This window comes from Neopsephotus bourkii, unplaced genomic scaffold (genome assembly GCF_033783945.1).
Source record: "Neopsephotus bourkii isolate Nb327-2 ecotype Australia unplaced genomic scaffold, CSIRO-AGI_Nbou_v1 NB_1036, whole genome shotgun sequence".
NCBI classification, from domain to species: Eukaryota; Metazoa; Chordata; class Aves; order Psittaciformes; family Psittacidae; genus Neopsephotus; species Neopsephotus bourkii.
This window is the reverse complement of record NW_026901525.1, coordinates 3583477-3609397: the sequence shown is the minus strand read 5'-3', so window position 1 is coordinate 3609397 and position 25921 is coordinate 3583477. Positions and strand designations below refer to the sequence as shown.

Sequence of the window (25921 nt, the reverse complement as noted above, 5' to 3'; positions counted from 1 at the left end):
CCGCAGCCTGGTGCTGTGGGACAGCCCCGGGGGCAGTCACTGCAGGGCTCCCGTTTGTCCCCATTAACTCTGCATCAGCTCTTTTCGGGGCGGTTCCTGTTGAGCACGGCGCGGGGGGCGAACTCCAGCTTGTCCTTCAGGCTCACCACCTTGGTCAGGTCCTTGCCCGCGATCTCCTGCAGCTTGCGCTCCTCCCGCTGCTCCGAGATGCTCTTCTCGTCCTCGGCCGCGGGCGCCGGGTCCCCGCGGAGGAGCCCCTCCAGGTGGTAGCCCACCAGCCCCACCACGAAGGCCACCGGGAAGGTGACGTACGGCGCCTTGGAGCGCACGGCCGCCCACAGCACGGACCACATGGCGCCGGGGCTGCGCCTGCCTCGGGGGCGGAAAGCGGCGGTCACAAACCGGGCCCGGGCCCTCCCGCGGCCTGCGGGCTCGGAGGCGCCGGCGGGACAAGGCCGCACCGTGCGGGCCGCGCCGGTACCTCCGCACTGACCCGCAGAGGCCCCGCCGGGACCCCGGGGCTCCCGCAGCCGCAGCCGGAGCGAGCCCCGGGCGGCCCCGCTCACCTCGGCCCAGCCGCCGCCGCCAACGCCCGCCTCTTCCGGTCAGGGACAACAACGGCCCAGCTGGGGCCCCTGCGGGGCGGTGCTGCCCCCTGGCGGACAGAGCGGTGCTGGAGGAACGGCCCCCGCTGAGGCTGCCGCGGGGGAAGTGAGGGGGAGAACCGGGGGGGATTCATGGGGAGATCCATAAGGGAAAACCATGGGAGAGAGCCATGGGCAGAGACACACTGCAAAAGACCCATGGGAGACCCACATGCAGAGACACGTGGGGAGAGACCCATGGGGAGAGCCACGGGGAGAGACACACAGTGGAGAAAGCCACTGGGAGACCCAAGGGGTGATCTACAGGGAAAGACCCCCAGGGAGAATCATGGGGAGACACCCATGGGGAGAGCCACGGGGATAAACTCACAGGGAGAAACCCATGGGGAGATCCATGCAAGTACCCAGAGGGAGAGCCCCATGGGATGCCCTGCAGACCCCCCCAGCTACCCTACGGTGAGATCCACTCCCACCCCCCCGACACGAAGGGGCAGTAGACGGGGAAAGGCGAGCCTGGTGCCGGCCGTGTCCCCACGGGGAGGCGGCCGCTGGCCCGGAGTAACCAAAGTCATCTTTATTAACTGCGGCGGTTCGGTTCGGTTCGGTTCGGTACAATAAAAAGGGAGCCACGTGTCACGGTCACTGCACGGCGCTGGCCGGGGCAGGCGAGCCCTTCCCGGGGGCATCCCTAAATCCAGGGTGCGGGGGGAGCAGGGAGGGAAAGGGCTTTGGGTGGCTGAGCGGGCGCTGCCGTCCCAGAAGTGTTCAGCACCGACAGAACCCCCTGGAGCAAGGGACCCCCATGCTTGGCCCTGGCCCCCTCTTGGTATATGGGGGGCACAAGATGCTCCCCCCCCCCCAGCTTCCTCCGATCCTGCTGCCCTGCCCCAGGGCCCTGGGAGACGTTTGGCCATGGATTTCAGGAGCTCCTGGCACCTGCCGGCCCTGCCTGGGAGTGGCTGGTGATGCTGCGTGGCAGGGTGAGGGACAGGGATGGGGTTCTCCCCTCTTCTGCCACCGAAAGGGACACTGGGGGGGACAGGATGCTTAGAGAGGGACCAGGGGGCACCAAGCACATGGCAGCCCCATCTTGGGGTGTCCCATCCCATGGGAGAAGCGGTGACCCATCAGGGAGACCTCCAGCAGCCCCACACTCAAGTGGCAGCTGCTGGTCATGTCCATGCTCCCATCCAACCCACCGGCAGAGCCACGGTGGTCCCTGGCACCACAAGCAGGTCTCCCCATCACCACCACCTTGCTCACACACTGGGAAGTGGCTCCCATTGGTGGCAAGGCACAGGGGGACCGTATCCCCCATCCCTGGCTAGTGCCGCGCTGCAGAGGTGCTCCCAGACTCCAGGCTGGCAGGAGGGGAGGACGGGCGGATGGAGGACAGATGGATGGGGAAGGAGGGTTGAGCAGGAAGGGGAGAAGCGCATCGCGATGCTCCGTGCGAGGGAAGCGGGGCCGTGCCCGGGGGCTCCTGCTGCTCTGGTCCATCCCGCCAGGCAGAACACAGCTCTGGGCACGGGGAGTTTCTGGTTTATTCCTCAGGCTATAGTTATAGATGTATATAGGGAAGCAGCCCTGGGTCCCCCGTGGCACCTGAGCCGGAGGCAGGCAGGGGCAGCGCAAAGGATCCCTGTGTCCCTGCCACATCCCAAAGCCTGGTGCTGGTGGGGCTGGGGGTCCCGTCCCCACTGGGTTGGGGCGGATTGCACTGAATACAGAGAGGCTGGGGGGGGCCTGCCTGCAGCCCCCTCCCCTCCAGCCCAGGGGGCCAGAGGCTGGGGGTCACCTCTCTTTCAGTGGGGGCACAGGCTGGGGAGGGGGTGCAGGAGGGGTGGGAAGGGGACTGAGAGCTGGGACATGGCCCCAGGGAGGGCAGAGGGAGGGAGAGCCCCGGACCCCGGGAGAGGCTGGCAGGGGCATGCGGGCAGGGGGGGCAATGGGACGGGGCAGAACCGGGCTTGTGTTCCCCCGCCGTCGGATCCACGAAAGGTCTAAGATAGAAAAGAGAGAAGCTGTGAGCGGGGCCAGGAGCTGCCCCAGGGTGTCCCCGCGGCCCCCGTCACAGTGAGCTACGGCCGCGCCGTCCAGTCCGGGTAGAAAAGCGGAGGCTGCGGTCAGAGCCGGGTCTGCGCCTCGGGGATGTAGATCTCGATGCTGTCCGCGCTCTCGGTGGCCGAGCTCTGGCGGAAGGAGGCAGCGCGCTTGGCTGCCAGGAGGCGCTTGCGGGCCTCCTGCCGCTGCCGGTCCACCGAGTCCAGGGAGCGCTCCTTCACCGGGTGCACCTTGGAGCGCGGCGGCTTCTTTGGTATCGGGGGAGGCACCTTCTTCTCCTCCTGCACAGACAACAGCGGCTTCAGGATGGGATCTCCGGGAACGGGCATCCCGGTGGGTGCAGCGCAGGCAGCAGGCGTGTGAGACGCCTCCGTGCACGGTGGGTGCCAAAGCCATGCTGAGATGGCCCCACAAACCCTCCTGCGCACCAAGTGCATGTCCTTTCATCTGTTCCTGCCGCAGGCTGCCCGTGCCAAGACCCTGCCTGTCCCTGTGCAGGCAGCTCTGCCCAGAAACACCAGCGAGCCCATGGCAGGGAAACCGCCCCTTCTTTACCCTCGTGTTTTCCACCTCTATTTTCCAAGTGCTTGCTAAGAGCAGTCCCCTGCAGCAGCCCAGGAAAGCAGTGGTGTTTGGGGTGCAGATATGCTTGAGGAGGAGGAGGAGGTAGGGAGAAGTGACAAGGGATGAGTACCCACAGCAGAGCCCTGCCCTTACCTTGGGCTCCACAATCTTCCACCCGTTGGCCTTGAGCTGTAGGAGCTCTGCAAACTTCATGCTGACATCCTCAATGGAGAGCTGCAGGAGGTCCCAGAAGCCGGCCAGGTCTTGGAAGGTGGGCACGGGGAATGCGTTGGGATCCTGTGGGGACAGAGTGTCATCCACATCACCCTGTGGGACATCATGTCCGCTAACCATGTGGTCATCCCACTGCCTCGCTGCTGGGGGATCTCTGTCCCCATGGCGTTACCAAGTCCCTTTCCCACTGGCACCACTGCCTGGCACTCACCATGTTCTGCTGGCAGAGGCGGTAAAACTGCTGCACCTTCTGGGACATGAGGAGCTGGGCGCTGCCCACGGCGCTCCGGATCTTCTCCAGGACTGGCAGGGGGGAGAGCAGACAGTCAGCGCTCCCATGGGGCACAGAGCCTGTCCCCGTATGGTGGGGACCTGCACCCTCTTGTACCTCGCTAACCCATTGGGCATCTCTTCCCTCCTCCAGACCCCGCTAATCCCAAAGGGTTTCCTGGTGTTTCTCGTCCCCACTCAACTTCTTTAGCCTTGGCAGGGGAGATGCTCCAAAGTGGTCCCAAGGTGGTCCCAGTGTCTCCCGACCCCACAACCCGCCCAGACTCACTCTCCTCTGGCAGGTCATAGTCCTCAGCCTCCCTCTCCATCTGCTGGCACCAGCCCTCCATCTTCTCCACCTCTGCCTGCAGCAGCTTGATGAACCATTCCCCATCGCGGTGGCAGGGGGAGGCACGTCCGGAGTCGGGAAGGCTGCGGGAGCCCCTTTCCATCCAGGCATCCCGCCGGGGCACCTCCACCGTGTCATACTGCAGCTGATAGTCCTCCCGGTACGCCCACTGCCCCTGCGTGTGCACCGTCTTGTACACCGCGTACTGCCGGCCGGTCTCGGGCTCCGAGGAATGCCGCTGGAAGGGGCGCCCGAACTGCAGCGCTTTGTCCTCGGTGGCCACGGCCAGGCCGGTGAAGCCCTCGAGCTCCAGGTCCGCCTGCACGCCTGCTGTAACACTGTTGGAGCGCTTGAAGCGCGCTCGCCTGCGGGGAGCAGGAGCGCATGGGGACCCTGCAGCCAACAGGGGCAGCCCCAGTTCCCCATCACCCTGCTGGGCAGGGGCAGTGATTCCCACAGGCGTGATGGGGCTGGGGATGCTGGGATCAGTCTGGAGAATCTGGGGCCATGGGAACAGCTCTCAGCAGCCGCAGCTAACAAGGACAACCCCACTGCTCCATCCCCTCGCTGGTTACCGTGATGGGCAGGGGTAGAGTGAGGGATGCCCACAGCCACAATGGGGCTGGGGATGCCGGTATCAAGCTGAATCCTGGAGTATTTGGGGCCACAGGAACAGCTCTGAGCAGCCACAACCTGCTGGTCCCTCATCTCCTCTGCTCTTAGCCCGTTTCCATGGCTACCAGCACTGGACCAAGGATGGAGAGCATGCACCAGGCTGCGTGGGCACATTGCAGGAGCTCCCCTCCCGCAGGCCATGCAGGTCCTGCCACTCGGCATTCCCAACCCAGCCAAAATGTCATGTTTACCTGCAGGAAAGCCCAAAGCTTTCATGTGTGCAAATCTCAGGGCTGAGCCCCAGCAAAAGGGACCCGAGCACAGGGAGGGGAGCAGGCAGTCTGCTTGCAGCAGTGAGGTACTAGGGCAAAGGGAGGGCAGATCCTGCCCAAGATGGGGACAGCGCTGAGCTCTGAGGGTCTCAGCCAGAGGAGAGAACGACAAGCTGCTGTGGGGCAGTGATGGGGTGTGCTGCTCAGGGACCCACAGTGCAGGGAGCGTGGCAGGTCTCAGCCCAGCCCGGTCGTGCGGTACCTTTTGTCCTCCTCCACCTGCACCCCAATGGAGTGGAATTCCCTCTGGCTCCGGCTCTCTGTATCCGAGTCGGAGATGGCCTCAACCTGACGAGGGACAGAGGGAGGATGCTGGTACAGCAGCTCGCTGCGGCCCGTGCCACTCAGGCAGGCTCAGAGACAGCTTGGAGCCCACAGGGAGGAGCGAATCCCACCTGGACACCGATGGAGGGACGCCACTTCCTCTGCCGAGCCAAGCTCCGCAGCTCCTCCCGGCCGGGAATGGCCTTGATGATGAGTGTGGAGGGCTTGGGAGCAGCACGGGGCTGGACCGGGGGCAGGTCGAGGGCCACGGACGTCACCTTGGAGGTGTCCAGGCTCTCGGCCGAGTTGCAGCGGGCCGCGGAGTCCTTGGGCCATGCGGAGCCGCGCGTGGCCTCGCCGGGCAGGTAGCTCTCGTGGGCAGACTCGGTGCTGCTCTGCGCCGTGACGGAGATGAGGGGCTTGGCTTTGGTTCCTGGAGGGATGGGAGGTGGAGCTTTTCTGTAACTGAAGGCTGTTGTGGGAGAGGCGCAGGATGAAAAGGACCGTGAAAACACAGACACTTGCTCATTGCCCGCCACGAACAGGGGCCCCGGGGACGGTGCCCACCTCCTCCCGCAGCAGGGGCTCAGGAACCCACCAGGTTTGCACCTCAGCTGGATGAGATCCAGGCTGGAGCTTTTTGGCCTGTTTATCCCCACTGGAAACCACCCCAGAGCCACGCTGGCCATGTTCCCACAGCACCCTCAGGGGGCACAGATGGAAGTGGGGAGATGGAGGGAACAGCAGAGAGGTGCTGGGGGCACAGAGCACCCCCTGACCAGGACTGAGCCAGGAGCAGGATGCTCGCACCCTGTGCCAGGGCTGTACAGGGCTGGGGCAGGAGTGAGGACATCAGCAGCCCCTGGCAGGCTCCCAGCTGAAGGCAGGGAGATGTGGGGGTCCCTCGCATGAGCAAGCCCTCACCACCTCCCGGGACTCACAAGTGCTGGGCTTCAGGATGCTGCTGGTGATGGATGGCCCGGCGGGGGCTGACATGGAGAAGAGCGAGAGGCACTCGTCGTCCTGGGAGCAGCCGGCCTGGATGGCCCGCAGGTAGCTGTGGCTCCGCATGCGGAAGCAGCCGGGCAGATCCAGCGCCTCCACGGCCTGAGACTCCACCTCGCCAAACACCGACTCGCAGACGGCCTCGAACTGGTGGTTGAGCTCGTCGTTGATCTGGGGAGAGCAGCGGGTGAGGCTGGGGGTGCTGAGGTGGGGCTGAGCGCGGCAGGAGATGCTATGGGGAACATCTGCGCCTCCCTGCCCCGGCAGTGCCCCGCGGCACTGGGACCGTACCTGGCCGGTGGTGAAGGAGCGCCCGTAGCTCTGTCCCCGCGGGAGCATTCGCGGTGGCGTGCAGCAGCTGGGACAGTTACAGATATATGAATCAGAATAGTGCCTACTTGCAAACCTAATGAGAGACAGCGGGAATAGAAGGGATCGCACCAAAAGCAACAAGTTCAAGCAGAGCATTTGGAAACGCAGCCGTAGTGATGCTCGCTATGGCCACTACCACTGCACCCACTCCTCACTGCCCGAAACGCTGTCCTGGGGGTATGGAGCCATCACCCAGAAGTGCAAGACTGATGGAGAGGTATGTGCCTGCTCCAGGCAGTGGGAATGGGAACAAGGAGCCAGCCTACCACCCTCCAGGACTGGAGCATGTCCCAGTCTTCTCCTTTTGAATGTGCCTCCAGGACTGGGCACGTTTCAGTCATCTCCTCCTGAACGTGCCTCTTTCCCCAGCCTCTGATGTGGCTGCAGCAGCAGGTCCCACCCCAAGGCCCAGCACAGCCATGCCCATCCCAGCACCCACCAAGGGCAGCCACAGCTCAGGGGCAGGGCTCAGCACCGCTGCACTGGGCTATAAGCAAGGATGCTGCTGCTCATCCTCCCAGGGAGCTGCAGCCCATGACCCCATTGCTGCCCGCAGTGCTGCGGTGGCTCTGGGAGGTGATGGCCCTTACTTGGTCCTGGCCTGGTCGGCGCTGGAGGAGCGGCGGTAGCTGTCTCGCCGCGTGGCCGCCCTGGGCAATACTTTGGCGCTGATGTCGGAGTCGGCGCTGTCCTCGTCGCCCATGGCCTTGATGTAGCTGCCGCTGCGCATCCGCCGGCAGGGAATCTCCCCGTCCTTGCCCACCGCCGGGTACCCGCTCCACTCATCCTGGGGCACCTGGAGCGGGAGGCAAGCGTGGGCAGATGCAGTGGCTGCGGTCCCGTGGTGGGGACACCAACCCCGTGCCTGCCACATGGCCTGTGCCGCCCTGTGCCCTGGCGTGCAAACACAAGGCTGGCGCCTGCACTGGCACAACCCCCTGCCCTCCCCACCGCACCCCAGTGCTCTGAGAGAGCCCCTAAACCCAGAGAGCTGAGCCCCCCCAGCAGCTACAGCTCCCTGTGCCCAGTCCCATTCCTACAACACGGGACAACGCAGCCTTTCCCACCTCACAGCCCCCCCGGCAGGCACGGCTGGGCCAAATCCCACCCATGCCAGCACAGCCACCAGCCGCTGGTCCCGCCGGCACCACGGGGTCCTTACCGGGCTGTGGCAGGGGGATGGTGTCCCCCGAGCCCCATGGGGAGGGCAATGGGGCCAGCCCCCTGCCCAGATGCCCCTGCTAATGGCAGAGAGGGGCCCCGGCCACCCCCCTCCCCTGCCCAGCGCAGTGTTGCCAATCCCTGTCTCCTTCCCCCGGGAAAGGAAGAGGAAAGTTAATTAGATTTTAATTGGAAGGGGGGTGACCTAGAAGGGAGCCGGTGACGAGGCAGGGGAGGCACCCAGCCAGGCACCAGCAGGATAAAAGCCACAAGGAGGGAGCAGAGGAGGGGCCGCCGAGCCAGCAGAGCCCCAAATCCATCAGGTACAGGGCAGGAGGCAGATGGGGGACAGCAGGGACCAACGCAGGACACGGGGCAGAGCTGGAGCATCCCCACAGGGCCCTGGGGTTCTGGGGTCCCAGCGCTGGGGGCACCCCATGGCATCACCAGCCACAGCCCCTGGGGTGGCAGCGCCTGCCCAGCCCCTCACCTGCAGGTACTGGTACGCTCGGTCTTTGGCCTTTGATTCCTGAAGCATCAAGGTCTTCTCGGTGCTGCCGGCGCTGGGGTAGGCTTCCCGTGCCTGGCTGACGGTCATGGTGTGCCAGGCGCTCCTCTTGACTGTCTGGCCGTCCAGAGACATGGACATGCCGGCACAAGCCAGGCATTTTCCTTCCCCGCCGCCTTTTAGACTCTTCAAGGTCAAGTCTCTGAAGGCACTTTCGGGAGCGTCCACGCAGTACTGGGTGCCCTGGTCGGCAGCGTGCCGCCCGGACACCATGTAGCTGCTGTCGCTGTCCAGGTTGTCGTCGGAGCTCCACCAGCCCATCATCTTGGACCGGTGCCGGGAGTCCACCTTGCGGTCCTTGCTCTTGCTGCGCTTGCCGTGGCGGGACTGGTGGTGGTGATGGTGGTGGTGATGGTGGTGGTGGTGGTAGCCGTCCCCGCGGCCGTCCATCTTGGCACCGTTGTATTCCCGCTTGGCCGGCGCCTCCAGGGAGTGGGACTTGGCGAAGAGCTTCTGGACGGAGTGGACGAGGTGGCGGATGCGGCTGGGGCTCTCGCTGCGGGGCTCGGCGCCGCCGGCCCGCGGGTACTGCAGGGTGTGGAAGCCGTCGTGGTGCAGCGGGAGCTGCTTCTCGAACTGGTCCAGCAGCGTGGGGGGCAGGCGGTTGATCTTGCTGGCGGGGTGGGCTGCTGTCGCCATGCATTCGTCGCAGGAGTCGTAGGGCTGCTGCGCGTGGTGCATCCTCGGGAAGGTGCTGCTGGCGCTGGCCGAGGGCAGCTCGCTCAAGGGCCCGCCCGGGCACTCGCTGGCCGCGCCGGGGCTCCGCGCCGGGCAGTAGGGATGCTCCAAGGAACACGGCTCGCTGGGGCTGACGGGGTACGGCGGGCGGCCCTCGGGGCCGTGCTGGATGTAGTCGGCGGGATGCTGGCAGTCCTCAGGGATGCAGCGGCAGCGGTGGCCGGAGGAGGGCTGTACCTGGCTACGCTCCCCATGGTAGCCCTTCATGGTGTCAGCACCCGCCCCATAGCTTCGGCATCCTGCAGGGCCGTCCCTGCGGGCTCATCTGCGGGGATAGGGACAGACACAGCGTCACACTCCCCCCTGCACCCCACTGCCAGGAACACACTGCAGCTTCCCCATGGGAACGGACTGAGAGGGCTGGGAAGCTCCCAGGGCAGGATCTGGCCCTGCATGGGCCCCTGGAATGCCAGGAACCTGGTTTTGCATGGGGCAAGGGGGGCACGGTGCCGGCAGCGGGAAGGGGAAGGCGCCGGCAGCAGCGCCGCAGGCAGCACGGGCCTGCAGACGGCGAGGGAGGACACGCTGCCATCATCACAAAGTTGTTTTCTTCTCCGACACCAAATATTATGAAGTGTTTCTCCATGAGGAGATGGCTCTGGCTGGGATTTTCAGCCGCTGCGATTCACGGAGCTGCTAATGAGCTGCCGCGGGGGAGCCGCGCTCGGATGTCTCCATCCAGCCCATCCTCCCTGCACCGTGCCCAGCATGGAGGGAGACCCACAAGTGTCTGCCCCCCAGCTCCCACCGCCCTTCCAGCCCCACGGATGGGATCCAGGGAGCGGGGATGGCTCAGCTGCGTGTGGGCATCCCCACAGCGAAGCAGGAGGATGGATGGGGTTGAGCCAGGCTGGCCCTGGGGACGCTGGAGCTCTGTGCACCCACAGAGGTTTGTTTTCCTCATGGTCCTCAAAGGCTGTGCCTTTGGTATGACTGTCAATGAGGAAATTACTTATTCCCCAGTGTAGCTCAGCTAATTAACAGGCGTTGTTAATGATCTTGTTACCATATGCAGGCAGGGTGCTGTGGGCAGCCCGTATCTAAGACTGACTGCAGGAAAAGGTGACCATGGGATGGCCCCCATGTACACGGGGTCTGCCTGACATGTGGGGATCAGAGGGACACTGGGAAAGCCAGGAGGGGAAGAGGGCTGGAGGCCCCTGATGGTCGCAGGGTGGGAGGTGATGTGTGTGCTGGTGGCATGCAGCAGACTGGATGCAGTAGTGCCTGGGGAACACATCTGCCCTAATCAGCCTCCACCGCCTCCTTCCTTCCAGGCTGGATGCTCCATCCTGTGCCTCTCCCTCTGCCCTCCCACTTGTGCTCCAGCTCTAACGAGGCTCCCCAGTTGCTGCATCTTCACCAAAGGATGCTGCAGCCTCCCGAGACAGCTGCTGCCAGGGGCCGAGCTTGGGATCGGCAGCAGGATGGACACACAGACACACAGGCTCCGGCTCTGCCTCCACCGCTGCAGGCTGAGCTATCAGCTGCTCGGGGAGGGAAGCTCTCCGGTGATCCAAACACTGCTGCTGCAGTGGGGAGAAGGAGTCAGAACAGTGGCGCAGCCACCAGCACGGGCACGGCGGGGCTCTGTGTGCAGCAAGGGCAGGAGTTAAACAAAGCTGGGCCCTGCCACAGCAATCCCACAGCCACCGGTGGAGCAGGAGACGGCAGAGGACGGGGATGAGCCATGGTGAAGGATGCTGCATCCAGGCCGGAACCAGCTCACCAAAGCCATGCAAGCACCTGAGCCCTGGCCAGGGACCAACTGGTGCCTCTGTGGGCATGGGGAAGGGGTTGGGAGCGATGCTGTGGGTCTCAGCAGAGCAGCGTGGCCCAGGGTCCCCAAACCCATTGAAACTTGAAGAGGGAGGAAAAGCCGTCAAGCTTGCTCCTCTGTCCTGTCCAGCACGGGCACTGCAGGCAGGAGGCTGCCACGTGGGACAGGGGGATCCAGCCAGATCCGTGTCCCACTGAAGGCCACTCACACCGCACATCTCTTGGGAAGGAAGGGATTTGTGCCACCAAAACATGGACTCAAAAAGGGGGGGGAGGGGGGGGCAAACCCAGCCTGGCTGAATTTTGTGCCATTTAACACCAGGGTAATTACCACCAGTGAGAACCTACCGCCCACATGATTATGTGCTAGGGTAAACTGGAAGAGCGTAATTACCAGTGCAGATAACTCACTCCTTGCCTTTATTGCACCCAAAGCCTGGAGAAACTCCCACCGGCGATTCCCCAGTGCCACCTCCCAGCTGACATCTGCTCCCCACACGTCTCTCCCCACCACGAGGGTCAGCACAGGGAGGAGAAGGGCCCCATAGCCCCCAGCCACGCTGAAATCCAGCCTCCTGCTTGGTTTCCCATAGGAGCACTTGGCAGAGGCGGTTCTGCTTCCCAGCAGCCACCCAGTGAGATCTCTGCCTTGGAGGCAGCAACGCACTGGGCCCAGGGACATGGGGCAGCCCCAGCAGGAACCAGATCTCTCCTGGGACCTTGTGGCACCCAGGGGCCCCCCAGCCTTCCTCCAGCTTCAGGACTAGCAGTGGGGAGCTGATGGGACTGCAAACCCCCACCACAACCTCTGGGTGCAGGAAACCACCTAGCACAGGGCTAGGCTGGGTTTTCCAACATTTCCAGGTCAAACCCCAAGAGCTGGGGTTGATGGACCCGTACCTGGGGATCCTGACCCCCCCACTCCACGGGCAGCATGTGCAGGGTCCCGGTGAAGCCCATCAGTGGTACTTACCGCCCTGCGCTCAGGGGGATGCTGTCCTCATGGCCCCAGCCACCGATGGCTCCTCCACACTGGATCTCCTGGGGGCAGCAGGCTCTGGGGGAGCAAGACAAAGGGGATGAAGGCCAGGGAGGAAGAGCAAGGATGCTCCTCCCCAGAACCAGCCTGACCCCACTCCCTGTGCATTCTCACACAGCCCAGCCTTCCCTGCTCCCCGGAGGCCACCCCGCACCAGCAGTGACGGGGACGGCTCAGCCACGTGTTTTGCCCAGCTTAGCCCAAAACCATCCCCAGCCCCATCCTCTTATGCAATTCCCTGCCAGCGGGCGCCAGAGCTGGCCCAGCGGCCGCCTCGCCATTGACTTTGATTTGCTCCGCATCCAGCCATATGCTCCACAAAGCCTCCTCCTGCCACCCGGCTCTCCGGTGGGAGCAAAGGGATCTTATCCCCGCCGCTGGCCCGGCACCGGCGGGAGCTCGGCCCGTTCTGCTCGGCAAATGAGCACAAGGGTTTGGCAGCGCGGGTCCTGCTGCGGGGCTCTGCGGCCGGGGATGAAAGCAGGAGAGAACAAACGCGCAGCGGGAGCGCCCGGCACCGCACACGAGCTGGAGCCTGGGGGACAGGAAAGGGCCCTGAAGTGGGTTTCCCACTCAGGAGCTGAGCGGATCTGAACTAGGGCCATGGGAGGAAAACACATAGGGAATATCGCCAGGTCGCTCCCACTGCGCTCCTAATCTGTTGACTTTCCCCCAGCTCACTGTAAGCGAGAAGGGTTGTGGAAAGCAAACATTTTATTTAATTACTAATTGCTCTGTTATTTTATTAGGCTGTATTAGTAAAATTTACTCAGCCTGGAAAAAAAAATATAAAATGAGAGGGGCTTAGTGAGAAATTGCCTAATTTAGCACAAAATTCTGCGCCGAGTCATTATTTTCTTAAAAGTTGAATTAGCTGCAAGAAGCTCGCTGATGTTCATTGGGCACGTCAGGCAGGAAGAGTGCTTAGGGAGAGGTTTGGTACCCCAGGAACGTGGGGTACGGGCTGGCCAGGGGAAGGGGAGCGAGCAGGGTGCAAAGATCGCAGCAAATGCGCTCGATGCAATCCCAAAATGAAACCCGATTCCTGCTAATAGAAGAAAACCGAGGGGCTGCAGGTGGGAGGGCTGCGAGGGGCAGGAACTGACTGGGTGCCGCTGGCAATAAGGGATAAGGCAAGATGCTGGGCAAGTCATGAAGGGCAAACACCCACTGAGGAATTGTGAAGGTGAGGGGGGTGAGAAGCATTTACTGAGGCTGCCGACAGCGGCTGCTGGAGCCGGGCTGGGGGGACCCTGGCACCCCGATGCTCAGCCCTTTCCCTGCACATGGCTCCTCACTGGGCGCTTCCCAGGTACCAAACCAGCGCCCCCAGGCTCAAGCCAGCGCTGCCTCCAGGCACAGGGATGCTGAGGAGAGGCCGTCGGGCGGGAGGGGAGGTTATCAGGTTATTAAGCACAAGATTAATTTTGGCACTGGCTGCCTGGCAGATCCTTCTCCAGGGGTGGGGAGAGCGAGCGTGAGAGGTGCTGCCTCTGCTGATGCAGCGGTTGGTGGGATGAAAAATCCTGCAATGCAGCACTGCTTCTTAATGAGCCATTTGTCTTTGAGCCTTCTTCACTCATTACCATGGCGGGAGAGGGATGGGACTTGCCCCAAATCCCCTTCTGAGCAATTACTCCTGGAGCACAGCGAGGAAATACGGCCACGACGCGCCCCAGCTGCCAGGGATCCCGCACGGCCGCCAGCACCGGGACTCCCTGGCACAGCGCACGTGCCTCCGGCGGCGGCGGCTGCAGGGAGCAGGACCCCTTCATCCAAGGGCCAGCCCGGACACCCTGGTACCCAGTGCCAATGTCCCCAGGGCAGGAGCCACGCTCTGTGGTGCCCTGGAGAGCCAAAGCATCTCAGAGCTGCCAGGACAGAACCAGTGCAGAAGGGAGCCTGGTGCTGCATCCCTACAAAGCCCAGACCTGGATCTTGATGGAAGAGCCACTTCTTCAAAAGCCCTGTACGAGAGGACGGGGCCGGCAGCCAGAGCCCACAGTGAGGTTGGCTTAGAAGGAAAGGTGGCACAGGGAAGGGGCCGTGCCAACATCCATGGCTGGGAGCAAGTGGAGGCAGGGGTGGCAGGGTGAGCTACACCTCCAGCCCCCTCAGCCCTGCAGCGATGCTCGTCCTGCCCATGGGGGCTGGGACACGACACATGGGACCCCCTGCCAGAGGTGAGACCCCACAGCCAGAACAGCAGAAGCCAACTGGGTTGGGAGACCACCCTGGAGGGACCCCCAGGCCAAGCAAGGCCCTGGGGACCCCATCCCACTCCAGCTGTTGCAGGGTTCATGGGCACTGCACTGCACGCATGAGCACCCCTCACCGGTTATGCCCATGGACAGCTTTCCTCCCATGGATGCACTCGACATCTGCCCATGCTGCCAGGGGCCAGCAGCAGCCAGCACGCTACCCCAGTGCCCCTCCAGTGCTTGGGAAGGGGGGGACACGCAGGTGACCACAGGGAGCCCCATGGGACAGAGAGCTGACACCAAACCAACGTACCCAATATTCACCTGCAGCAAAGGGAAGGGATGAGCAGAGGCATCCCCCTGGGGCTCTGCCTGCATCCCAGGTGGACACCTTGCTCCAGTGCCCATCAAAGCCCCAGGCAGGCAGTGGGCTTTGGGCATCCCCAGGAGTTAGACCTGCCCCATCAGAGGGCCCTTTCCAGGCATCTGGGCCCCATGGCAGCCCCCCCATGCATGCCCCAGGCTGTGCCTTTTCTTCCTCCCTGCTCCATCAGCAGGACGGGCCGTGCTGCCTGGGCTTAAAAAGCCACTTACATCCCCGAACACAGTGTAATGACTTAAGCCAGGGATCACTCCAAAGCCGCTTTGGGAGCTCAGGGCAGCGCGGTGTTAGCACCAAGCACAGCAGCAGTGATGATCTCTGCCCGTTCCTGCTCAAGTAACACCCACCCCCACCACTTCCCTTTGCAACACCATCCCAGCCCACGGTTCTTCTTGCAGCAGGGCTGCAGGGGCCAGGATTTCCAGCAAGCAGGACCTGGGAATGGTGAGGAAGCAGAGCCACTGGTCCTTGTGCTGGTAGGGATGCTCTGGGCCATTGTGCCCCATTCCCAGCCTGCATCCCACCTGTGGGTCCCCTCAGGGCCAGGGCTGGGATGGGCACACAGAGCCTGGGGCCCAGCACAGTCCCCGCTCACCAGCGGAGGACCCAAACTGCTGCTTTAATGGATGGGCTTAATTTGCAAAGCTGATGAAAACCTAAATATTTAACTACGTAATTCTGCAGAATGCTCTTAGCACAGCCCCCACCCAGGGCAGAGCGAGGGGGTGCAGGGTGAGCGGGGGCACAGCAGCGATGGGGAACACTCTGGTGGGACCACGCTGGGTGCTGGCATCCCCATCACACACAGCATGGGCACGGTGCCTGCCCTCACAGCAGGCAGCACAGGCAGGGGCAGTGATGGGGCTCTGCCATAGGCACCAGGTCCTGCTCTATCACCAGCCTCTGAAGCATCTCATGGGAGGATGTGGGGAAAAGGAAGCGTGGTCATGGAATCAGAGAATCAACTGAACTGAAAGACCTTTAACATCACCAAGTGCAACCTTTACCCAGCACTGCCAAGGCCACCACTAACCCATGGCACATCTCCACGGTGTGTGAACGCTTGCAGGGTCTGGGGAGCTGCGCAGGGCTGCGGGACGGGCCCTGCAGGGATTACAGCACTGATATTCCTGTGACAGGAGCTCAGAGATAGAAGAGATTTGCAGGATTTAGCAGCACTACACATGGAATATTGAATCCCAGCTGCAGGGAGGAGCGGGGGCCCAGCCCCAGGGGCACGGGAGCTGTGCATCAAGCTGGGGCTGCCCTGCCTCCAGGGAGGCATTTCCAGCTCTAAGGGGAACAATGATTCCAGGGCTGCCACCAGGACCAGGCACCCTCTGCCCCTAACCCCACCAACGGAGCAGCACAGCTCCTGCCACCACGTGGGAGCTCCCTTGGGATAAACCACCTGAGTGGCTCCAGTGCCAGGGATGCTCTGGGGGACTCAGGGGGGACCTGGTCCCCACACGCTGCCCATGGGCCAGCCCAGAGCCAACACTTGGCTGCTCCCTGCCCTGGCAAGGATGTCCCCAACAAGGCTATCCCTGGATGAGGCCATTTGCCAAGGACTGTTCCAGGGAATGGGCCTGGAGGCAGCAGGGAGGGATGACGGAGCTGAGCACCCTCTAGGATGGGGCGGAGAAACCCCAAAGAGGACCCAGACACCCCCTGTGAGGCCAGTGCAGCAGCCAGGCAGCAAAAACCCCCCCCCCAGCCACTGGGAGAGGATCCCAGCCCCACCATGGGGGCCCCTATGGTGCCACCAAGGCAGGCACCCATCCTGCTTCACCGCGCCATGGCTGGGAGCGCAGCAGCGGCGCGGGTGCTGCCACGGGGCGGGCTGGGGGAGGACAGTGGAAGATGAATGAGGGAGTCGGGAGGCTAATGGCATTGTCTGGAAAGTAGGTCGTGTGCTGAGCACGAAGATATTTATATCAGAGCTCGTTCCCCCGCAGAAGCTCCCGAGCCAGGTGCAGGCAGCACCGTGAGCCCATGGCCACAGCCCTGCACCCCACAGCACCCCCTGCCCGGCCCCACACCCAGAGCTGCCACCCACATCCCCCCGGCCCCAGGGCTGCCCGCCACATGCCAGAGCTGGAGCAGGGACTGCAGCAGCCCTTTGCCTTTTGCTGACCTGGCTACAGGTGCCAGGTGAGGGCTGGCACTGGGTTACTTCTGTTTCCATATAACCTTTGCCAAGGTGCAAAATCCCCATGGATGGGATATTCCCATGGATGCTCCCTAAATGGGCTCAGCCAGCCTGCGCCAGGCTGGTCACAGCAGGTCCTGCTCGTCATGCAGCATCATGGTCCATCCCCCCTTCATCAGCCAGTGGAGCTGATGGAGCTCCATCATCCAGACTTCATCCTGAGAGCCAGTGTCACCCCTGTGCTGAGTTTCGGCCAGGCCTCAGCCTTGTATCAAAGCTGAGCCACCTTGCTTCCTGCTGGGGGGAGACCCCTGCTCCGAGTCCCTTCCCTCGCACCTCCGGCCTGCCTAAAAAGCAGAGAAACCATCCCAGAGAACCAAATGCCTGTCAAGAGCTGTTGCCCCTTCCAGCCATGCTGCCCGAATGGCTGCAGACACAACCCAGCCAGCCCTGCTCTCGTGTCCCCATCCCACGCTGGGCAGGCTTGCATCCAGCACAGGAGCAGGTTCATTTCCCATAATAGCTGTGTCGGCTGAATTTACAGCCTTGCTCTGAGTTATTAATAATAATGGCCTCACTCTTAAGTAGGGCTTTTCATCTGCCTCAGAGCCCTTTCCAGAGGACGTCTGCAGCATTATCACCATTTTATCCCTGTTCCAGCGGGCAGGAGGCTGACACAGGGAAGGGGTTGTGCCTGCTGCTGAGCAGCGCAGTGCGCGGCTCCGCAGGGAGCCCATCCTGAACCCCCCTGGGAAGGCTGGAACACCCCAGCCCGATGGGATGCAGGCACCGCGCTCCGGTTCGCTCTGACCGCGCTGCAGTGATTTACAGCGGCAGCAAGCCCGGGCCCCGCCGCACAGATAAATCCACTTCAGGCAGCAATAAACCAGCGTCAGCGCATCGGTAATCCGCAGCGGGGACAGAGCGAGGGGCAAAGCGCTCCGGCCGCCGCTCGCACGCCCGAGCCAATAAATCCCGGTCCTGCCTCAGCAGAGGCGCTGGGGAGGGCTCCAGGGTGGAAATCCCTGGCTGGAGGGGTGGGTTCCAACGAGGATGCCAGCGAGGGAGACCCAGGCACAGGGCAGCAGCATGGGGATGGCCCCAGCACACGGCCCCACGTGGGAGCAGGGACATCCCTATGTGTCACCCCCATGTGATGCCCACCCGGGCACCGCCATCTCTGTGCCGCAGCAGGGCTCTACCAGCGGATTTATCTCCCCTGTAAAAGCGCTTTGATCTGAAGTTATTTTCTGTTTACTAGCAACAAGGTATTGTAAATACATCCTTGCTGATAATTATAGAGTCTGGGCGCACACCTTCATCTCCATCAAATATCAGATGCTACAATTTGCCTGATTTAATGAGATTGGAGGCTGATAAGGCGCTGAGGTAAGCTGTAAACTTGGAGGGGGGAGGAGGGAAATGATTGCAAATGTGCTAAAACGCCTTCATCCCCCTCCTCCTCCTGCCGCTGCCACGTGCCCAGCACCATAGCCCCCAGCCCAGCGCCCGGGCTGGACCCAGGCTGTGCCGGCAGCAGCTTCACGCAGAGATGGGCATTTAGGGCAAATGGAGCTTTTTATACCGTTTACCTCATTAAAACTCCAGGACCTGAGAGCAGCACCGGGGCCTCACCGAGCGGGTCCTGGGCTCAGCCTCGCACGCTCCGCACCCTGTGCCACGGAGGGATGCACGCGTGTGCATGCCTCATGTGCACCACCGGCCATGGCAAGGACCGGCTGGGGTTGGGGGGTCCATGGTGGAGGGGGCCCAGCCCATGGGGAGTGCACACCCAGTGCCACCCACCTGCACGGGCACGGCTGTGACACCACGTCCCTCCCCAGACAGAGGGGTCTGTGTGGCCTCAAGAGAGGGAATGGGGGTCCCCCTCCTGCAGTGATGGGGGGGCCCTGCCTGGGAAGCAGGAGGCTCCTCCTGGTACCGAGCACCACCGTTTCCACAGCAACCTTAAAGGCCTACAGCATCTTCCACCAAGGAACCTGCGCTGGTGGCGCTCCCGGGGGACACCGAGCCCCGTCCATCACCCCAGGCTCAGACCACGGCATCTCCCCCAACCCCATCACCCCTGGCTAGTGCCTGGGCTCACCCAGAGCCCCCCTCCCTGCAATGAGACCCCAAAGCACAGACCCTGTGCACAGAGAGGGATGGGTACCCCCAAACCAGCCCTGCTCCCACCCGGATGGGCACAAGGAGCCAGCAGTGACCTACAAACGTCAGAGTGATGGGGTAATTAATTCCCCTCTTCCTCAGGCCGTTATCAGATGGAAGAAGACATCACCTGAGACTGTTAATTGGGCTAATTATGCCAGGCTCAGATTTTAAATAATTAGTTACTGCTGTCTCCAGCTTTACTTACACCATTTTCCAAAGCCAGGCGGCTCTCAGCTCCCCAGACCCATCAGACAGGGCAGAGTGGGCTGCAGTGGGGGCCCAAATACACCAAGACCCCCATCTGGGGACACTGGGGACAGCATGGTCCCCCCCAGCACCACAGTGGGAGCCCACCTCATGCTCCCACTGGAGCTGGCAGGAGAGGGCCATCCTGTGCCTTAATGGCAACAGGAGGAAACCAGGAGAAGGGGAGGTGAAAGCACAAAGTAAAGGATTAGGGGCAGGAGGCCTCCTCCCCAATCCCCTCCTGCCTCCCTTCATCCAAACGGTGATGCTAAGCTCCCCCCACCAGACCAAGCCACAGTGACCCCCCAGCAGCACCCCAGGGACCTTTGTTTAAGGTCTGACCCCCATGGGGGACAACCTCAGCCCTGCAGTTTCAGCAATGGGATGTCCATGGGGTTTCCTGGCTGCTCTGCACAGACACAAACACCATTGGCACTGGGCAGGAACCAAACAGGCAACACCCGCCCTGCAAAGGGTCAGGGTGGCCAAAGCCATACCCGGTGTCCATGGGCTGCCCACAGGGGTCACCCTCCAGCGGGGAGGTGGGTGCCTGGGACAAGCAGAGCCAGCGCCTCATCCTTCCAAGGAGCACAGCTCCCTCCCAGCCTCACCCCCGTTATTAATAGCCCTCAGTGGCCTCCTCAGGAGCCATTTGCATCTTTGATTGCAACTCCGAGGCGGGGCAGGGCCCTTCAATCAGCCGCTCCCGCAGCCTCATCTGCATGGCACCAGCGCCCTGCTGGGGTGGGCACAGCGTCCCCATCAGCACCGCCCTGGGCCCGCTGCCCCGAGCCCCCCACCCAGAGCCAGCAGCACCCAAGCCCTCAGGCTCGGGAGGTGTCCCCGGGCGCCCTGCCCCGTCCCCGTCCCCGTCCGACCTGTGCAGCGGGGCAATTACCAGCGCCTGGTGGCGGGCACGGCTCTGGGGCGCTTGCCCAGCCCTGTCTGGAGCTGCTGCACATCAAGGGACAGGGGCAGGCGGGGTCACCCCCAAGCCTCAGCATGCACACCAGTACCGCGGGCTGGGACATGCAGTGGATGATGGAGCGATCACACGTGGGGTAATAATGGGGGGACCAGCACCACTGCCACCATGGCCACCACCAACACCACCAGCACGAACCACACTCAGCTGCCCCATTGCCCCGCCAGCAGCCCCAGGCCAGGGACGCGCCAAGCCAAGCAGCGACAGGAGGAGCCGGGCGGCTCCAGGCCCCAGGCAGACGGGGCCGGGAGCTGTGTCCCAGGACGCCTTCGCTCCCCCCGGGCTCCTGGCAACACTTGGCAGGAAAAGGCAACCCAGGGTGAGGCGTGGGATCGAGCCTGGGGAGCGGGGGAGTGGGGAGAGGGCTCTGCTACCTCCCTCCTTCTGCCTCAGTTTCCCCCGCAAGGAAGCACACCGCACGTTACCGGTTGGTGTCCCGGAGAGCAAGGTGGCGGGGGAAATCCACGGGGAGGTACAGAGGGACCCAACTGTCACTGCAGCCGTGCCAAGGAGGGAACTGAACGCAGGCAGGGCTCGAAGCACAGATGCCGGCACCGGCTGTGCCGCTCCGCAGCAGCGGGGCCGTCTGGCAGGCAGAGCCGGGGCTCCCCATGGGCTCCAACCCTGGGAGCCCCAGCGTTCACAGCCCCAGCACACCGGGAGCCCTGCTCCCATGGCACAGCCCCTAGCCCAGTGCAGCCCAGCGGGGAAAGGGAGGAGAGGGAGGCTGGGAGCTCCCCATCCCGGCTCCGTGTGCTCCGAGGCTGTGCCGAGGCTTGTCTGGGCGAGGGCTGGCCGGGAGCCATACGCTGCACACCGAGACGAGGAGGTGGCTGCCAAGGAGGAGGGTTCGGGCAGGAAGGGGTTAGCAGCAGCTCCAAAGGCTGCCGGGGGGCTCCCGCTCTGCTGCGGGGGGACTCGGCTGCGCCGGCACTGGTGGGGTTCTCCCACGAGAGGGGCTCTGCGGGGCATGGACCCCCCTACACGGAGCCGGACCCGCTCCCATCCCGCCCGGCACCCCCTCTTCCTGCCCGCACCATCGCACTCACCCTGCGCCGCGGGCTGCTAAGCCATCGGGTCCGCCTGGGAGCACCGGAGCAGTGCGGCGGCGGCGGCGGCCGGATGCGCTCTCTCCCTACAGCATCCCTGCGGGCTGCCCATGCTCGGCCTCCACGGGACCACCCCCGGCGGTCACGGCCGCGCTCCCGGGCCCGCGCCGGCACCGTCCCGCTTGCGGCGAGGCGGCGGTGGCGGATCCCGCGTCCCCACGCGCCGGGGACACACCCCCGTGCGCCCCCGGGAAGGGGCTGCCCACGCACCGCCCACCGGATGGAGGGAGGGAGGAAGGGAGGAGGGATGAGGGATGAGGGATGAGGGATGAGGGATGAGGGATGAGGGATGGATCACGGACCCACGGCTGCTCCTCACCGCTGCACCCATGTGCACCGCGCCCCACAGCCCCATCGTTCCCACCCCACACTACCCCCACACCCCCCCCCCCCACTGTTTTCTACGTGTAGCTCCCCGACACCCACAAACCCACTGGCACCCCTGGCGTGGGGCTGTCCTGAGCTCCCCCCCACCCAGAGAGGGTCCAGAAGAGACCCGAGCAGGTGAATGTTGTGACATGAAACACAGAACCCATCGCTGGCACTGCTATGGCAGGGACATCCCCATCCAACACATGCAGCATTTCCCCATTAACAGCCCCATCATCCCCCAACCAGGGACCCCTGGTTCCACCACAGCCCCTCCTTGCCCCTCAGTGCCAGGGATGGGACACCAGCAGGTCCCCCACTGGGCATCCCTCCGGGATTTGGTACCTCCATCTCCCACAGTCCTCTTGCACCCCCACACACCCACAGACAGGCTGTTCTGCTCCGCTCTGCCCACCAGAAACTCCAGCTAATTCCCAGCCCAAACAGCTCCTTGCCCTGCCGAGGAGAGGCCAGGCAGGGAGCGGGGCTCCTACCACTGCCTGGGGCCCGAAGCTGCCTGTTTAAGGCCAAACAAACCCTTGGTGAAACACGGAGCACTGGCAAGCACACCGCAAACATCTGCTCTTCCAATGGCATCATGATTCACAGGCTATTAATTGGGGCTTGGCAGCGCTGGGAAGTGTTTGCATCCCCTGGCTTCGCTCAGAGCCACAACTCGCTGCCGACCAGGTCCTGGTGCCGGGGAAGGAGCCAAACCCAGCACTTGGCTGCAGTGGAACTGCACCAGGATGGGGCATGGTGCCCAGCTCCCACCAGCCCCCCGGGAGCAACACAGAATGAGCCCCAGGAAAGCAGCATCAGCACTCGGCGCTTGCCAGGAGCAGCCGGCACCACCAGCACAGTATCACTGCATGGCAGCCCCCGTGCCCACCAGCACCGGGCTGTGGCTTTGGCTCCCTCCCTGCATGGTTTGTGGGTGCTGGTGATGTTCCAGGCTCCAAACAACACTCGGGTCCCCCGGCACTGAGCCACTTGCTCCCCGGGGCATCAAAGGGACCCACAGAGCAGCTCCCTGCTCCAGCAGCAGCAGACAAAGACGAGGAGAAGCCTCCTCCAAGAGGAGCTTTCTCCCATGTGATGGCTCCTTCCTGCTCCAGCATTTGGGGAGGAGGGAGCTGGATGCGGGGGGCACTGACACAGGAGCACAGGGAAGGGGACACTGAGCATCCTCAGCACCCCTGGCCCCACAGAAACAAGGAAGGTACAAGTTCATTCTCCCTAATCTCATGGGCTCTTGCTCCGCTGCCATGTGCCAGCGCCATGGAGGCAGGGAGCACCCAGCCTCCCTATGGCTTCGCTGCATGGCCGGTATGGCCGGGCTGGTGCCATATGGCCCTGGGGATGAGCTGCTGGGCGCTGGGCATGGGGAGCAGGAGACCAATCCTGCCTGGCTTGGGGGAGCAGAAGGGACTCGATCCTGCCCAGCTTGGGGGAGGTGAGTGTGGGGTGCTGAGCTCACAGCCTGTCCCCTTCCTTGGCTCCTGGGGTGCCCCCCCGTGCTGCTGCTCACAGGGGGACTGAACATCATAGGGCCATTGAGAGGGCCGCAGCCCTGAAGCCACTTTGGCTTTACACCCAGTTCTCGGGGCTGGCAGAGCCCCAAGGCCACGCTGATGGGCACTATGCAGGGGCAGCAGCACCAAGCACCGCTCTGCACGTGTCCCCCTCCTCTGCCACCCGCCGTGCCCAGTGCCCCCTGCACCAAAGGGATGTCCCCCCCCTGCCACCCCCATCCACCCATCACCGGGATGTCCCCAGGACACGTCCGGCCCCCGGCCCTCCCCGCGCATCCCCCGGCTGCTGGCATGTCTCACCAGCTATTCTTAGCTCTCCAGCGCTGCTCTCTGCCGGCAATGGAACCGTGCATTACTATTATTGCTGGCTGCCAGCGTCTTGAAGCAGCAGCCAGGATCGTGGTGGGGCTCCCACCCCCCTGGAGCCCTCTCATTCGGCCCCTGCCGGCTCTGCTCTTCAACAGGCTATTTCAGGAACCCGTTGTGATGGGCAGAAGGAGCCCAAGCCCCGCGTTCAGCTCCTGAGCTGGCTCCAGGCTCCTCGTGGCACTGCTCAGATCCACATTTTACCTTCGCCCGTGACAGCAATAAGGGCCAAGAGTCACCTTTGGCTCCAGATCCAAATTTCTGGCTGGGTGGGATCCGGGGTTTTGGATCAGCTTGTCAGGGAGACGGGAATGCCTGCAAAACCTGGATCTGGAGCCCCAGCCCCAGCCGCAGCAGCACCGCTCGCTACAAGACCTCAGTGTGGAGCCTGATCCTGCCTGCGTGGCTGGGCAGACCCATGGAGACCCACACACCAGCACTGCACCAGCCTGGGGGCTCCTGCATGGGCTCTGTGTCCTGCAGGTCCTGGCACGGCTCTGCCTCGGAGCTGGTGATGGAGAGGCTGAAGCAAGGACCCCAGTAACCCCCAGCCCTGCCCAAGGCTGCTGGGGTGCTGGTGCCTGCTCCTCCAGCCCACACGGCACAAGCCCTGGCGCTCAGGAGAGAGATTCGGGCAGCGAGGGCTCAGCACTGACTCACCCAGCCTGGATGGGGACACCAGGGTTGTGTCACCCCGTTCCCACAGCAGGGATGCTCCTGGTGCCCAAGCTCGGTGCGGTAACAACACCCAAAGCAGCCCCACACGCGGCTCATGCCCACGCAGCCCCGCACCAGTACACTCACCACCCCCACAGCCAAGCGGGTCCCTCCAGCTCAGATGCTCCACAGTCCCTTTGATGGCGATTTTCCTCCCTGTCAGCCCTGCTGGTGCTTGAATAACGCTTTGAAAGGGCTGACGTGCTCCTTCCAGCCTCCCCAGCGTGGCTGTGGTCTCCCAGTGGCCATCCCCACACTCCATCCCGCAGCAGACAGGGTGCCCGAGGGCTGGGAGCCGTGGATGTGTGCGGGAGGACAGTGGGAGCACCAGGAACCGAGGGAGATGGGAAATTACATCCATTTCCTAAAGGAGAACCTGTGCTGCTGGCCGGATCCTGCCCTGATTTACACCACCTGGGGCCACCTGCTCCCAGTCCAGACACCCACAGGGGTAACCAGCACCCAGCAGCCCAGCTCTGTCCCCTCCTGCCTGCTCAGGGCTCCGTGCCCACCCCCGGGAGCAGGCAAGGACCTGCTGCTGGTACCACAGCTCCCAGTGCCCATGGCTCCCTGCACCCCATGAGGGAGGCGACGTGCAGGGCTGGATGTCACGGGATGGAGGGAGATGAAGCGGTCCCAGAGCCAACTTGCTCTGCAGGTTCGGCACAGGGTGGAGGGACCAGATTGGCTCCTCCAGCAAAACCCAACCGTCCAGGGAGGTGACAAGAGAGACACCCAGGCCCAGGCCCCCAGAACGCAACCCCTGCCTGCCAGGCTGGGTTCTGCCATGGAGCCTGGATGCACGGTGGAAGCCACAGCTCTGCCCGTGCTCCAGCACCCGCCGGCAGCCCCAGACCCAGCTGGGACGAGGCTCCTGTACCCAGTGCCAACCCTCCCTGCCTCCCACGCTGGCCAGATGGGAGACCACCGGGCTGGGGAGGGGTCCTGGGCCTGCCCAACCCTGGCCAGAGCCCTCCATTAATGAGGGAGGGCACCCGGATGGCTGTTGTATGGCTTGGGGATGCTTGAGGATGCTTAGGGATGCTTGGGGATGGTGGACATCGCCTCCTGGGGAGGAAGCTGGAGGAACCAAGATCTTCAGCGCCCTCCCCAAAGCCTCCCTCAGCAGGAGATGGGGGATGCCCGCACTCCTCCTCCCGCACCCACCGGCAGATCCTGAGCTGAGCACCGCGGTGCCGCTGAGATGCCCCCAGCCATCTTGACAGCTCCCCCCGCAGCAGCACACGGCGGGGATGGATGGGTTCCCGTCCCGGTGCCCCGATGGGGAGACCCGAACCCCCCGCATCCCCCCGGGACCGGTGCCGCACCGGGCACCGCAGCTCTTACCCCGCTCCCGCTGCCTACATCCTCCGTCCGCGGCCGGGCGGCTCCCCGACGGCCCGGCCCGGCTGCTCCCGGCGGGGCTCGGTTGGGAGCGGGGCGGGCGGCAGCATGCGAGTGGCGGCGGCCCCGCAGTGCAGCGCGGATGGGCGCGGAGCGGAGCGGTGCGGAGCGGAGCGGGGCCGCCGCCGCCGCCGCCGCGGCACAGCCAAGACACGGCGGTGGATTTTCACCGGGAGTCAGAGCGGGCGGCGGCGGCGCAAGATGGCTCCGGTGCGGCTCTGCCGCCGCCTCCCGGTACCCCGGACCCCGGCCCCGAGGAGCGGCGCGGAGCGGGGAGACGGGACGGGACGGGGCGGCTGCGGGGCCGGCAGATGCCGATGGCGG

The 25921-nt window shown here is 63.9% G+C and overlaps 2 protein-coding genes across 4 annotated transcripts; both read right to left on the bottom strand.

Annotated features, from left to right (window-relative positions):
* Positions 1 to 27: 27 nt before the first annotated feature.
* Positions 28 to 458, bottom strand: SMIM12 (small integral membrane protein 12). Its single transcript, XM_061360887.1, has one exon. It carries the CDS (start codon positions 351 to 353, stop codon positions 75 to 77), a length of 279 nt encoding a protein of 92 aa, XP_061216871.1. The 5' UTR covers positions 354 to 458; the 3' UTR covers positions 28 to 74.
* Positions 459 to 1107: 649 nt separating this feature from the next.
* On the bottom strand, positions 1108 to 25718 carry DLGAP3 (DLG associated protein 3). 3 transcript variants are annotated; one of them, XM_061360813.1, is made up of 12 exons: positions 25541 to 25718; positions 11894 to 11977; positions 8326 to 9406; positions 7265 to 7470; positions 6594 to 6708; positions 6239 to 6473; positions 5429 to 5769; positions 5236 to 5321; positions 4027 to 4451; positions 3679 to 3770; positions 3387 to 3530; positions 1108 to 2950 (listed from the first exon to the last, which is right to left on the bottom strand). In XM_061360813.1, the coding sequence occupies exons 3-12, from the start codon at positions 9346 to 9348 to the stop codon at positions 2732 to 2734; spliced, it is 2886 nt and encodes a 961-aa protein (XP_061216797.1). In that variant the 5' UTR covers positions 9349 to 9406; positions 11894 to 11977; positions 25541 to 25718; the 3' UTR covers positions 1108 to 2731. The 3 variants fall into 3 exon arrangements, with proteins under 3 accessions (XP_061216797.1, XP_061216800.1, XP_061216799.1); XM_061360816.1 differs by having other exon boundaries at positions 6594 to 6660; XM_061360815.1 differs by lacking the exon at positions 25541 to 25718 and adding an exon at positions 23411 to 24009.
* Positions 25719 to 25921: the final 203 nt, after the last annotated feature.

Coding starts and splice junctions, on each gene's coding strand:
- SMIM12 (XM_061360887.1), bottom strand. CDS start 353: ATGTGGTCCGTGCTGTGGGCGGCCGTGCGCTCCAAGGCGCCGTACGTC.
- DLGAP3 (XM_061360813.1), bottom strand. CDS start 9,348: ATGAAGGGCTACCATGGGGAGCGTAGCCAGGTACAGCCCTCCTCCGGC. Junction 6,709..7,264: donor GCCGACCAGGCCAGGACCAA/GTAAGGGCCATC, acceptor GTCTCTCATTAG/GTTTGCAAGTAGGCACTATT. Junction 5,322..5,428: donor GTCCCTCCATCGGTGTCCAG/GTGGGATTCGCT, acceptor GTCCCTCGTCAG/GTTGAGGCCATCTCCGACTC.